Source organism: Protomyctophum bolini (genome assembly GCF_963924005.1).
Source record: "Protomyctophum bolini genome assembly, chromosome: 23".
NCBI lineage: Eukaryota > Metazoa > Chordata > Actinopteri > Myctophiformes > Myctophidae > Protomyctophum > Protomyctophum bolini.
Genome location: NC_137884.1, coordinates 8,333,519 through 8,347,108, shown reverse-complemented (window position 1 = coordinate 8,347,108; position 13,590 = coordinate 8,333,519). Strand labels below are relative to the sequence as shown.

The 13,590-nt window shown below is 44.3% G+C and overlaps 1 protein-coding gene across 3 annotated transcripts in view; it reads right to left on the bottom strand.

The window, feature by feature from the left end:
- Positions 1-13,590, bottom strand: part of stab2 (stabilin 2) — a 75,671-nt gene that overhangs the window by 15,492 nt on the left and 46,589 nt on the right. For all 3 annotated transcript variants that reach the window (XM_080757929.1, XM_080757930.1, XM_080757931.1), the window contains exons 51-63: positions 12,054-12,230; positions 11,425-11,514; positions 11,193-11,339; positions 10,481-10,540; positions 10,020-10,143; positions 9,095-9,244; positions 8,499-8,591; positions 7,618-7,725; positions 4,938-5,131; positions 4,457-4,598; positions 3,296-3,429; positions 2,471-2,636; positions 228-334 (exon numbers count right to left, since the gene is read on the bottom strand). In XM_080757929.1, the coding sequence (XP_080614055.1) occupies positions 228-334; positions 2,471-2,636; positions 3,296-3,429; positions 4,457-4,598; positions 4,938-5,131; positions 7,618-7,725; positions 8,499-8,591; positions 9,095-9,244; positions 10,020-10,143; positions 10,481-10,540; positions 11,193-11,339; positions 11,425-11,514; positions 12,054-12,230 (1,692 nt within the window). The remainder of the gene's footprint in view (positions 1-227; positions 335-2,470; positions 2,637-3,295; positions 3,430-4,456; positions 4,599-4,937; positions 5,132-7,617; positions 7,726-8,498; positions 8,592-9,094; positions 9,245-10,019; positions 10,144-10,480; positions 10,541-11,192; positions 11,340-11,424; positions 11,515-12,053; positions 12,231-13,590) is intronic.

Here is a 13,590-nt window from a genome sequence, read left to right as displayed (position 1 = left end):
GATACACTTTTCACTTTATTACTATCGCTGCTCAAGTTTAGACTTTTACGTTTTATTACATCTATGATCTTGCTTGATCTTTATATCCTCTGTCGGCACTGTTGTTGTTTCCATGATCCCAGATCAGCTGCTTTTCCCCTTCACTTTGCACTCGGTCGGCCGAAAACAAAGTTGAACATGAACGAACATGAGTGGACGATGAGTTGTAAACCGGATTATAAACTCACAGTGAGGAAGTTGGAGAAGGAGGGCCTGGAGTTGAGGACCTGCAGCAGGTTGCCGGTGCAGGTGGAGCCGTCTCCGATGTAGCCCGCCTTGCACTCACACTGCACCTCTGGAAGGCAACACAGGTGTTAGCAGCACTCACACTGCACCTCTGGAAGGCAACACAGGTGTTAGCAGCACTCACACTGCACCTCTGGAAGGCAACACAGGTGTTAGCAGCACTCACACTGCACCTCTGGAACGCAACACAGGTGTTAGCAGCACTCACACTGCACCTCTGGAACTCAACACAGGTGTAACGCCAGGGCTCCACTGGGCGCGTCCGCGTCGCGTCACCGTCACAGATTGTTCCCTTTTTAATCAATGAAGGGTGGCTCCACTGCCCGCGTTGCGTTGCATCTCCGTCACCATTCAAATTGAACCGGTTCGTTTTTTGACGCACGCGACGGAGACACAACGCGCCCAAACGCGCCCGGTGGAGCCCTGGCGTTAGCAGCACTCACACGGTCACACTGCACCTTTGGAACGCAACACAGGTATAATAACAACACATGACGTGCTGTACTGCTTCTCACAGGTATTAGTACCAACAACACACAACGTACTGCTTCTCAAAGAAGTGGGGTCCGCCCGGCGACAGTTAGTTATGTATTTATTTAAAGCAGTGGCTCTCAAAGGTGTGATCCAGGGACCCTCATGGTTCCTTGAGGGGGTTCCAATTGGACCCATTATAGGTCTGTAACTCTGAGAGTGTACTAGTACAAATGGAACCAAATGGACCCTTTTATAACTTTTAACTCTGTACAAATGGAATCAAATGGGACTCTGTACAGAACCTGTATAATGGCTTATCTCTTGTAAAAAGAGAGACCAGCCTATTCTCCAAACCATTATCTTATATGCTTTGCTAGGTTGTACAAAATATTATTGGGTCAATTTAATTTGCAGGACTCACCTCGCGCACAGCTGCCTTGTCTGTGTTGTTGACATGACATGGGCTTGCAGGACAGAACTTTTATTTGTGACAGACACATAGTTCCTTTGCAGACATTATACAATCTGCTTCTCATTGGTCAGTCACAAAGCTAAGAAAACAGTAGCCTACTTTTTCTGCATGTCAATGATGATGAGATAGTTCTTTGGCATGTCAAGCTTTCCTCACGGAGAGTCTATCTGCAGACAGCAGAGCAGCCAGCGAGCCTTTCTCTACTCTTCTCTGCGGTCGGGACCAGTGCTGTCAGACTCAGCGCACAGCGCATGCAGTTATGAATAATACACATTCCGGGGTTCGGGCTGAAAGTCCACCTCTCACAGTGTTTTTCCACTACGAACCATTGAACGTGCATTGTAATACACATTGGTCTGAATGGTCTGTGAGCGTAGCGATACATATACAGGCGATATGTGTAAAACCCCGGACATTTGAAGGAATTTATAAAACCCCCCCGGACTGCCCGGACAGCCCCCCCAAAAGAGGACTAGTCCGGGCAAAAGAGGATGTATGGTAAGCCTATCCTGAATGGCAGTAACTAGCATACAATGAGAACTGAGAAGATCTCCACAAAGGTTTACTCATCAAAACTGATTATAAAACTGTAACCATCAAAGCATGCACTCAACATATAATGGTTATGTGACCATGGCATGTGCATAATATAAAATCCTATAAGTTGTATCTGATTAATATGGGGGGTGGGTTCAATGAATCGATTATTAATCGGCAGAGCTGTCGACTATTGTCAACATATTCCCCAATTTCCACTGAGATTATGGGGTGAATGAATGTGGCCAGACCCATCTTCTCGTTCTGTCATAGTGACATTGTCCTGCATCAGATCATGTCCAAATCAGGTTCTCCAATCTCCAGTAGCCTCTTCAGTTTTTTGAAGATTTTTTGAGTGGTGCAGCCACTCCCTTACGGAGCTATGTGTGTGGCTGGCTGGGTCTGAGCACTATGTGTGTGTGTGGCTGGCTGGCTGGCTGGGTCTGAGCATACATAGATAGATAGATAGATAGATAGATAGATAGATAGATAGATAGATTATAGCAGTGACTGACTGAGACATCGAGCGTGCGTGCGCAACTGGTTGTGGTCCCCATCAAGTGACCTTTTGACCAATGCGGCCCTCGCCCCAAGTTGAGTTCGACACCCCGTTAATCAGACCAGTGTGTGTCCAGTGGAAATCTCGTATGAATCTGATCTCAGGTCAGAATGGGTTAAGCGTCTCACAACGCCACGTCTCACCTTTCACCCTGTGGCAGAAGGCGTCCCATGTCTCGCTGAGGTTCTTGCGGGTGCCGTAGTCCACGATGCCCACGTGGCCGAAGCCACAGTTGGGGTTGGCGTAGGTGGTGGGGTAGCTGACCCGGCCCTCGTCCAGCCAGCTGGCTGCACACAGATTCAGGCCGGCCTGCACAAAGAAAACAACCACAATATAGTCTCAACAGCAGACAGCACTGTTGATTTTGACAGCAAATTTAGTTTTTGCCTCTTGGATTTAGTCATGATTTTGTGTCATCTGAAATGTTTTCGTTTTACTCTAGTTTTAGTTTAATTTCAATTAAATCTACAGTATGTATTTTTGGCAGACCTTGATGGTGCCGTAATGAGTGAAAAAAAAGAAAAAACGTGGAATCATCTTTACATTTTTAAGACAAATGTTATATTTGGTCAGCATTTATTGAGAGGATGGCCCCTTGAGATGCAGCATCTCATTTTAGAGGGGGTCCCGTACACAGGGAAAAACATTACATAAAGTACAGTGCAGTTACACCCACTCCCCCACCCCCCCTCCCCCCCAACTCTTTCCGGACAAGCATATTGAGAGTACAGTACAGTGACTTGAAACAGGGGTCAGAAGTAAACAGCAGTACGGGCAGTGTTATAGTAGCATGAACAGGTTGAACAGGTTGTTTTGAGGTGTGAATACAGGGAAGTCCTGAAGCAGCCAGGAGAGGTCACAGATCAGAGAGAAAGGGGAGGTCCCCTGGCACAAAACCTTTTCAGATGGGGTTCCTTGACATGTACACGTACATGTTTGAGAACCCTGCATTGGCATACCGTCCTCACCTGCTGTGCATAGACGAGCTGTGTGTATGTGGCTAGAGTGGCGCCCTCCGCAATACAAGCCTCCTGCGCCGCAGTGTAGTTGAGCTTGTATTGTCCTGTAGCTGAACGGTAGTGGAACACACCGGCTGTCGCATCTACACACAAGCGCGCACATGCACACACACATTTCGATTTCTTTATTTGAATCCACAAATTACAATTAATTTGACAAGGAAACACTTAAGGATACGCATGGCACCTCCTCCGCCACACAGACAAACTGCCTATAACAGCCGAAACAGAACAGTATTTGGCAAGTTGTTTGGCTTTGCTTTTTGTCATGCCAGCTATTCTTCATGGTCAGTTTATGCACATGGCCCAGGCTTCCGAATATCAGTATGGCAAATCTACAGCGATACCCCATGTTTGTTTTACTTAGAAGTATAACAAACATGGGGTATCTTGGAATGCCTGGTCTATGTACAAATCAAAGACACAGCCCACCTCCAGAATCAGGACCTCCTTGTGACTGGTGTCAACAAAGACATCAGGTGTATTTGGGATGTTAGCAAAGACATCGCATGCACAGCTAAACCAATCTGGTAACACTCTTGAATGTTTTTACATTGCTGCACTAGATGGCGCGCGCACACACACACACACACACACACACACACACACACACACACACACACACACACACACACACACACACAGTATAGTGTAAATGGACAAAGTAAAAATCGTATAACGATATAAATGTATAAATGGGGTTTTAGGTTTTGTTACAGTTTAAAACAACAATGTAAAAGTCAGTAGAGTTGATATTGATGTTATTATATGTGTGTGTGTATATATATATATACACAAATTATATATATATATATATATATATCGTACGTACAAGATAATATCTTGTACGCCATTTTCGAAATATTTTGTATACATTTTGAAAACTTGAAATGGAACATTCTGCATAATGAGTACTTTACCATTTGGTAATACAATTGTATGCCAATACTTCTTTTTAACTTTTACTCAAGTACATTTTGAATTCCAGTCTTTTACTCGTAACAGGAGAACACTGTAATTATGTATATTACAGAATTGATGCATTTACTTAAGTGAAACATTTTAGTACTATACTTCGTTCCACCACTGACGCTGTGTTCATGCAGTTACCTTCAAAGTGGAGGTCAGAGCACTTGGCGTCTTGGTGACACAAGCCGTTGTTTTGGAGACATCGATCGACGGGCAGCTCCTTCACCTGGCAGGTCACGCCGTCGCCCACGTAGTTGTCCTTGCACGCGCACTTCTTTTTCCCCTGGTGGTGACGAACCGGAGGACACACGCAAACAATTAGGACACCAACCATGCCGTCATGTCACACTGTAAAATCCTCATAGGTCTTTTATCCGTTTGTAACTCAGACAGTCCCAAATGAAAATTTAAAAACAGTGGATCGCTTTTTTTCATGGTCTTTTTCCTTCTAGAACTTTATTTATTTATTTTTACAAATTGTCAATAATCTACAAGCTCCATAAAGCGTTGCAATGCAACGCATTGCGAACTTGGAGATCGGTGGCTACTTTCGCTGTTCGCCGTATGACAAAGTATCCAGTGCGTGAACAAGTCCAAAACGTGCGTGGTTCTTCTCACATACCGGCCCTGTCATGGTGCAGGTGGCATGCTCGTGGCAGCCTCCGTTCTCCTCCGAGGCGCAGGGGTCCACGGGCTGACAGGAGAAGCCGTCCCCCGAGTGTCCCTTGGGACACGTGCAGCTCACCTTCTCCCCCTTCTGGCTGCACTTGGCCACCTTAGCGCAGCCTCCGTTCCAGATGCTACATATGTCCGCCACTAGAGGCAGGAGAGAGAGAGAGAGAGAGACAGACAGATGCACACTTATGGGGCCTGATTCATTAAAAAGAAATACGCCACCGTTACACTGTGGCGGAAACAGATATCGTATTTATCCGTCCGATCAAGCTACGTTGAGATGACGTGTTATTCAGAGAAGCTGGTGTAATCACTTCATTTATGCGGATCGCTGAGTGTATCCTTTCCGCATTTTCCCCAAGCGATTCGCCTGGTGTCGCCTGCTTAGTTGGAACATCCACGCCCATTCTACACCATATAAGGCAACAGGAAATCTCGAAATACGTCATCATAGCCGGCACAGAGGATTCCCAAACTTTAAATTCTATACAACAGCGCGATGAGCTTGTAGAGTAGTTAATTTTGACAGGAGGTTCTCTGCACGGACAGATCTTCAAGCAAACAGCGCGAGTTATATGTATATAATTATAAACGAAACTTGCCAACTTGGCACGCAATTGCTTCAATCGATCCTTAAATGTCAGAGTTAACTGATATGTTACAGTTACTTTCACATAATGAGAAAGAAGTTAATTTGTACTGTTCACCACACGACCAAATGCTATATTACAACTCGGCAATGATAAGCCCTTACTGATGAATGCACCTGAGGGTTATAAAAAAAGAAAGAACACTCGCCTGCAGAAGTAAAATAGATATCCGATGTATCAGATGTAAATTAATTTCATGATGTCGTCATATTAAAATGATTCGCGGGACACGGCAAACTTGATTCATCTCATGATGAGATCAATGTAGTAGCCTGCCCTACAGCATATAGCCTACACAGCTACAACGTTGCCCATATTATAATGAATTAAGGTGAGCTGGTTTAAAACTGACTGGCCAAATGGTATTCGGCCAAATTGCACACGCTGATGCCATAATGTGGATTTATAGCCCTCGTCGTGACTGCTGTCTGTCTGTCAGACCGGCATGTCTGTGAACCATAGAATGCCATAGATAGACCATATAACAGTCGGGCCGGGCCGTGTTCTGTCCTTGCCGGGCTCACCGCGCCGTTATATTAATTTTCCAATGTAAATTTCACCCAGATTGGACTCGGTTCAGCGGCCGCATGCTGCTGTCCGCCACACACACACACCCACACACACACACACACACACCGACAGTCAGAGAACTGACTCACTAAACAACACTAACACACACTAAACAACGTTGGATTCGTAAGTGTAGGCGGCTAGGCCTATGTTCTTATTATAATTGTGAGTTTGTTTTTTAACATGCAGCGCGAGTCCACGGGAGCCGATCTAAGCTCTGTAGCCTAGAGAAGGCTGTCAAGTGAGCAGCGCAATCGCGCATGCTATAGAAATATCCTAATAAATAAATAAAAAGGTGTCGCTTGCAGGGGCAGTTTCCTTATGGGACTTGCTTCTAGAATGCATAGGTATACAAGTGCAAGTGCACTCGGCTTTTATATATCATTTTTTTTATGTGCTGAACAATGTTAGGGTCGGGACACATGCCTACATATTTTATCTGCGATTTGGGAACTATTTATTGATTCAGCATGAAGACTAAAGCCTTCTGAATATATCCGTAAATTCGTCCGCCACCTAAAGAGGTCCCGTGGGATTTTACGGAGTTTCCGACCAACCTACGTGAGCGTCAAGTTCACGGCCATTACCATGAATTCCAAATTAATGTGGGAAATCCACGTAAATGCCTTTCCGCTAGCTTCACGTCATTATATCAGCGTAAACGCGTTGAAGAATCAGGCCCATGGAGTGTAATTGGTATGGAGTGAACATTCTCCCCCATTTTGTTGTGTGCGTGCGTACGTGCGTTCAAACCTTTATTTATTCTCGAAAGACATTGAGGTTTCCCTCATTTGCAACGTTATCGAGGCTCGAGATACATCACAGCACAATCTCATTTTCACATAAATACATCAATGGTATGGTAAGACAAAACAAAACAGAAACGTTCTCATATCGTGTGTGATACAAGATACGTTTGAAAGCAGTTGCAGACACAACAGATCTTTGATTGAAGCTGTATAGCTCATTCCAAGTGGTTGGGGCAAAGTCTGCTTTTCCCAGTTCAGTGTTTACTGCGTGTGAGCCAGTCACGGGAGAGTGTCCTAGAGTATGTTACAGGATTCCAATCCAGCAGTGATTTAATTAGGCAATAATATTACATGAGAGGGTGTGCTTTACTGTGACTGGTCAGGAACGCAAGCATCACTGATGCTTGCAGATCTGCTATTTTCAAAATATTCAAGTATACTGCACAATTGAAAACTTGAAATGGGACATTCTGCATTTCGGTATAGTGAGTCATTTCTACTTTTGGTACTTTAAGTACATTTTGACGCCAATACTTTTGTAGGCTACTTTTACTCAAGTGCATTTTGAATTTCTGACTTTTACTTTGTAACGGAGTATATACAGTACTGTAGTTCTATATTGCAGTACTGATACTTTTACTTAAGTGATGAATGGTACCTGTGCAGGTGAAGCCGTCTCCAACGTAGAAAGGCCTACACACACACGTGTTGTTCTCCTTACACACACCCTTTGGAGAGCACACCGGGGAGCACTGGGGGACGTCAGCTATCGGGAAACAGGACACACATTGAAAGTCACACAATGGGCTCTGTGCACACATGCCATTTTGGAAAGAACGTGGGCCCCCTTCCCTAGCTACTTCCTTCACAGGTGTTACAGATCATACTAATGAAATGTTGGAAATGAATCCCAATGCATTCTTCCCATAGGCATTTCAAAACGTATTTATTTAAAGACCTTTTAAGCGTTGTACGAAGCTTGTCGTGACAAATCATGACAACACACACAATATTTTGGACCAAACAAATAATTACAAAGAAGAAAAACAACAAAAAAAGTGTTGTAACCTGCCGTTTCCTCTACTTTCTAATTCTTTGTTTGGCCCGAAAAATTGTGTTTGTTGTCATGAGTTGGCTTTGTCCGCGGCGTAAACGTCTTTAAATAAATACTTTCTGAAAAGTCTATGAGGAAAATGAACGGGGATTTCCTTTCCGGGTCTCTCGAGGGGGCGGGACTGCGACGCTCTACAGGGCAGGCGTCTCTTCCGGGTTTTTAAACAGCTGGTGGATGGAAATGACGATTGCGCACGGCTTCAACTTGTAGCGTCGGCAAAGCTGTTTGCTGACACTACAAGTTGAAGCCGTGCGCAATAAAAATTTGAAATTAGAACATTCTCCCGGGATCCAAGCTAGTGAAAATAGCATGATTCACAAGCTCACAACACGTCGCTTTGCGCCTACGTTGTGAGCTTGTAAATCGGCTATTTTCACTACTATGTCCTAATTTAATTTGTGTTTGGTGAATGCCGTCTCACATACCTAGTTGGGTCTCGCAGCTCTTCCCCGTCCAGCCTTCCTGACAGAAACAGACACCCGTCCTTTCACAGTAGCCGTGCTCCGTGCAGTTACAGGCTGGGGAGGTACAGTACAGCTCAGGATGCAGATATTGACCCATTTTGACCTGAGATCAGATTCTAAAAATGTCTTCTACATCCTGACAGTTTTCTGAAAAACTTGTAGATCTCTTGGACCTCTTCCATATTTCCTGCACAGGTCTTACCAATATCATAATAGTGTTTCCAGTGGGCACACTATCAGCACCCTGACTCTGTTTGACCATTATGAAACAGAGACTTAATTAGTATCATTGGTGAGACCTGTCCAGTATTTCCAACATGGTTGCATAGAGCCTATTCAACAATGTTAGTATTCTTTTCCAACGTGCCTGTGCCTAAGCTGTAAACCTGGTGCTCTACTCTCCCTCTGCCGACCTGGGTAGAGCCCCGAACTGAGCTCATGCATGCTTCCTTCAACACATGAGGAGTGTGAGCCCGGGACCCTCTAGCTGTGAGGCGACAGCGCTATACCGACTGCGGCTTAAAACATGAAATCTCGACATGCGGTAATGTACGTACCTGCACAGTCTGGTCCGAAGTGATCGTCATTACAGCGCTCACAGGCCACGCCCTGGAAACCCACGTCACACTTACAGGTGCCGTTACCTAGGTGACCGTCATCGCACTTTCCGTGGTCACTGCAAACAGACCCTGCACCGCCAGGACAAGCTGGGGAAAACATGTGTAATATGTCAATGTGTCCTGTGTGTTTCAGGTTTATATACTCTGATACTTAGATAGATCAAACATTTTCATGTCAGAAACAACCAAATGAATATGAATTTGGGCCGCGGAGCGGACGCCCATCTAAAAACTATTTTGTGCCAGGGACGTTTCGGTCACTCTGACCTTCATCAGCTGTAATAATAAGCTACTGTATACAGTAGCTGCGACCAAAACATTGTACCTGCAGATAACCCTTTTTGCTCTAAGCGAAGACATTGTGTGGCAATGTAAACGTATGTTTTCTCATGCCAATAAAGCCCTTTGAATTGAATTGTGTGGGATTCTGTTTTGCTTCTCAAACTTTGCCTACTCCTATGCACCTGTCCTTTGAAGTAGGTGTTGTAGGACATTCTTTTTTTACACCAAATGTAAAAGGACATTATTTTTTTACACCAAACTTATGTCGTTAAAATGTTTCAAAAATATTTTTCAAGAGCATTATAGCATTATATAATATGTTGTCATCAAGGACCCCACTTTGAGAACTCCTGACTTACATCATTATGAGCCAGTCACTCCATGATGAATGCATTATTGTCCAATTTCAAGCACCATAGTCAGTTCTTTATCGTTACGTCTTGTGCACAGGTACAAAAGAGTACAAATGTATTTTGATCAGCTCATCGGACATTGTAAACAACAATAATGTGATAAGAAAATAGAAAAGCAAACAATCTATAAAATAATCAAAAGATAGAGCTTTTTGTGTGAATCTTACCGAGACAGTCGCGTCCGTAGTAGCCGGCACAACACTTTGACTGCCAGAAGTTGACCGTGCATATGGCCTGACAGCCCGTGTTTTTACTGATGTACATCATGGGCAAATCACACTTTTTAACCTCCTGAAGACAGCATACAAAAACATTATACAGTCATAAAGTACTGACACAAAAACAGCATACAGACATACAGTACTGACACAAAAACAACATACAGTATTGATACCAGTAAAACACATTTTATTTAGTCGACACAATCAACTGTAGATTTAGGCGACTAAAATCTCCTGATGGCTGATAGTAGACTAAAACTAGACTAAAACTAAAACCTGTCAGATGACTAAAATATGACCTAAATGGAATTCCATTCAAAAAGACTTGACTGAAACTGATCTAAATCTGCTGCCAAGATCAACACTAGAACAAAGGAAGGGAGGATGGATCAGCGAGGGATATGTACCTTTACTTTTGAGCCGCTGGGACAGCGAGTCGCCAAGGATGTGCAAGACCCACAATTCATCTGTCACGCCAGAGAAAAGTAAGAAAAGAATGGCTCAGTCTCCAAAATACTTCATTCAGGATTCCCCACACACTTTCACCAATGCATTTCCAGAATATTCAACCCAATTTCCAGGCCTAAATAACAATCATTCAGCGCAATAATGAGTCTCGTACTCCTACAGTATGTGCCATGCCCAAAGACAGGCAGCGTAGCAAAAAAGAAGGCATAGAATGGTAATATAATGCCATTCCAAAGTTTTCATGCCAAATGCTTGCTACACCACCTATATCGTAGGGCACAGGATCACGTTGCAGCAGGTTGTGAGCTTGTAGATCTGTTATTTTTGTCACGTACCGCCCGGTACACATTAGCCTGCAATCACGCTGCCCGTTCGGCGAAAAACGTCTTATGTTACATATTTTGTGTAATGTTATACAGTACATGTTTTGGAAAAAGTTTTTTCTATTAATTCACTAGCCAAAAACATGCATAATAATCCAAATATTTTTTTCCAGGAGCTTTGATAAATTCCAAACCTTTTTCAGGACTGGAATTTTTTTTTTAATTGTTTGTTTTTCAAAATATTTCCAGGAATTCCGTGACCGTGGGAAATCTGTTCATTTCCCATGAACCCATATTTATCTGTGCATTTTGTGCGAAATCGCTTCACCTGGAGCTCGAAACTCCTCCGATCGTCGCAGCGACCTCCGAGGCTGGGCGGAGTCAGAAGGCAGTCGATCCCATAGGCCACGCCCCCACTGAAGAGGAGGTGGCGCTGGCTGAGCCGGCACTTGCCGCCATTTATATAAACTTCTCCCTGTCAATAGTCAGAGTATAATAATAATAATCCCTCGGAGACACAAATGGATAGGTCAGTGATAAATGATGCATACTGGACTTACGATGTTGTCTATTCCCCCACAGCTGAACGTGAGCTGCGAGCCCTGCAGCGTCCTCGCTAATTCCAGGTGGATCAGCTCTCCACTGAACACCTGGAAACCAAACGGGGAGTTATTCCGTTATTCTGATGAATTGAATATGAAGGACCCCAATAGAAACAAGCCAATAAGGGCCTTTCTCAAGCCATGCAGACTACTGTAGCACTGCAGCCTCCATTAAGGCCTGAGGCCAGTTTAGTGCTTCTCAAACCTTTTGGTGCAGCTCCAAATTGATATATATTTGGCCACGACGGAGCCTCATCTGAAAATAATTTGTGCCAGGGACTCCCAGATGAAAAGATTTGAGTCAAAAATGTTCGCTCTGAAAGAATATATATTCAAAGATTTGCACTACATTTTCACGATTTTTTCTAAAATAGCAGACCTACAAGCACCAAGTGCCGCACTATAAGCTTGTAGGTCTGCTATTATTATTTTTTTGGGACTACAAAGACATTGACGGTAACATTATTATTGCGTCATCAATATTGGTCACAATCTGGATTATTTTGAGACCTATTCGATACCTATATGGCATTTTCATGTCCGATTTTGAGACCCTACCGACTATATCGTGCACCTCTAGTCATTACCGATTGGCCGTAAAGAATGTGATACTTGAGGTATTCCACTAGCTGTGGTTTGTTGTCAGGGCTGAAGAGGAAGTCTTTCTGTTGCTGGGACAGGGCAGCCATGACAGCGTCCGAGGGCAGGAACACCGTCACTGGCTGGTATGCAGGATCGTTCACCAGCTCCATCACACCTGTGTCCTGGCAGAAAGAAAACAAAATCACACCCGTGTGAAGTAAGTGGTGCAACTCCGTGTGGGGGTCCCCTGGGCGCGTTCCACAGGCCAGGGTGCCGGCCCGGTTCCAGCGAGCTGCCCTGCGTCCGAAACGGTCGAGAAATGACAGAGTTACCATGTGGGGGTCCCCAGGGGGTCCCTCTACTGTACTGTACTGTACTGTACTGTACGAAATCATCATATACGTATACAGTTAATATGTATGTGTGTGTTAGGCTGTGACAGTGACACTTGGTTTTAAAAACCAACCAAATGCAATTTCCGTGCTCAGACACAGACAGGCAGGCAGGCACACACAAAGCTACTTAAGGAAGTGGTTGCACCACTTAAAAACACACTTTTTGTAATATTCTCAATGCAATAGTAAATTGCACTTTGTATTTGTGGTGTGTGTTTGTTTAACGGCAGCCCAAATTGATGTATGTTTGTGTTCAATCAAGTGCACTTCTTTGACATACCAGTGCATGCATCCACCTGGGTGACGGCAGACTTCTGGGCGAGCGCTGGCTCTTTGGCATGGGGGGTCAGATCGACATATAGAATGAATGCTGCACTGGCCATATATGGAGTGTCTTGAGTGTACAGGGTTTGATGAGGTCAGATTAATGAATGTCAGAACAGGTCAGCTCCTAAGGGTGGCAGCGGGGGCAGTGTCTTGAGTGTACAGGGTTTGATGAGGTCAGATCAACATACAGTATGTTATGTCAGAACAGGTCAGCTCCAAATGTGGAGATCATAAGGGTGGCAGAGGGGGCAGTGTCTTGAGTGTACAGGGTTTGATGAGGGCCCAGGTAGGGCCGGGCCTTAAGTTTCGGGCCTGTTGAGAACTGTTGAGTTTAAATGGACAGGTATCAGTCAAAAGGGAGACATCGAAGAGGAAGGACGGGTGGGGAGGGATCAACATATGGAATGTCAGGACAGGAGATGGAGGCGTGATGTCACGAGGTGTGACCATATATGGAGGCGTGATGTCACGAGGCGTGACCATATATGGAGGTGTGATGTGACACACGGAAATGCAGGATTTCATAGTAAATGCGACCTACAGTCGCATCGCAATCAAGGTATTAATGTAATCACGTCTGTATAAATTTGTGCCGACTGTTGTATGGCACATTAAGTTGAATAAAGTTCATAAAGAGACAGGCACAGACCATTATGTGGGTACTGAGTCAAATAACATACACAGTGACATTATAGGAAGTCAATAAAGATTTTAACCTAAGTGAGTGAATCTCAAGTTGGTGTATACTGCCACCTATTGACGTTATGGTGAAAAACATCCTATGCTAAACATACTGTAGGCCTACAGGTTAATTCATTAA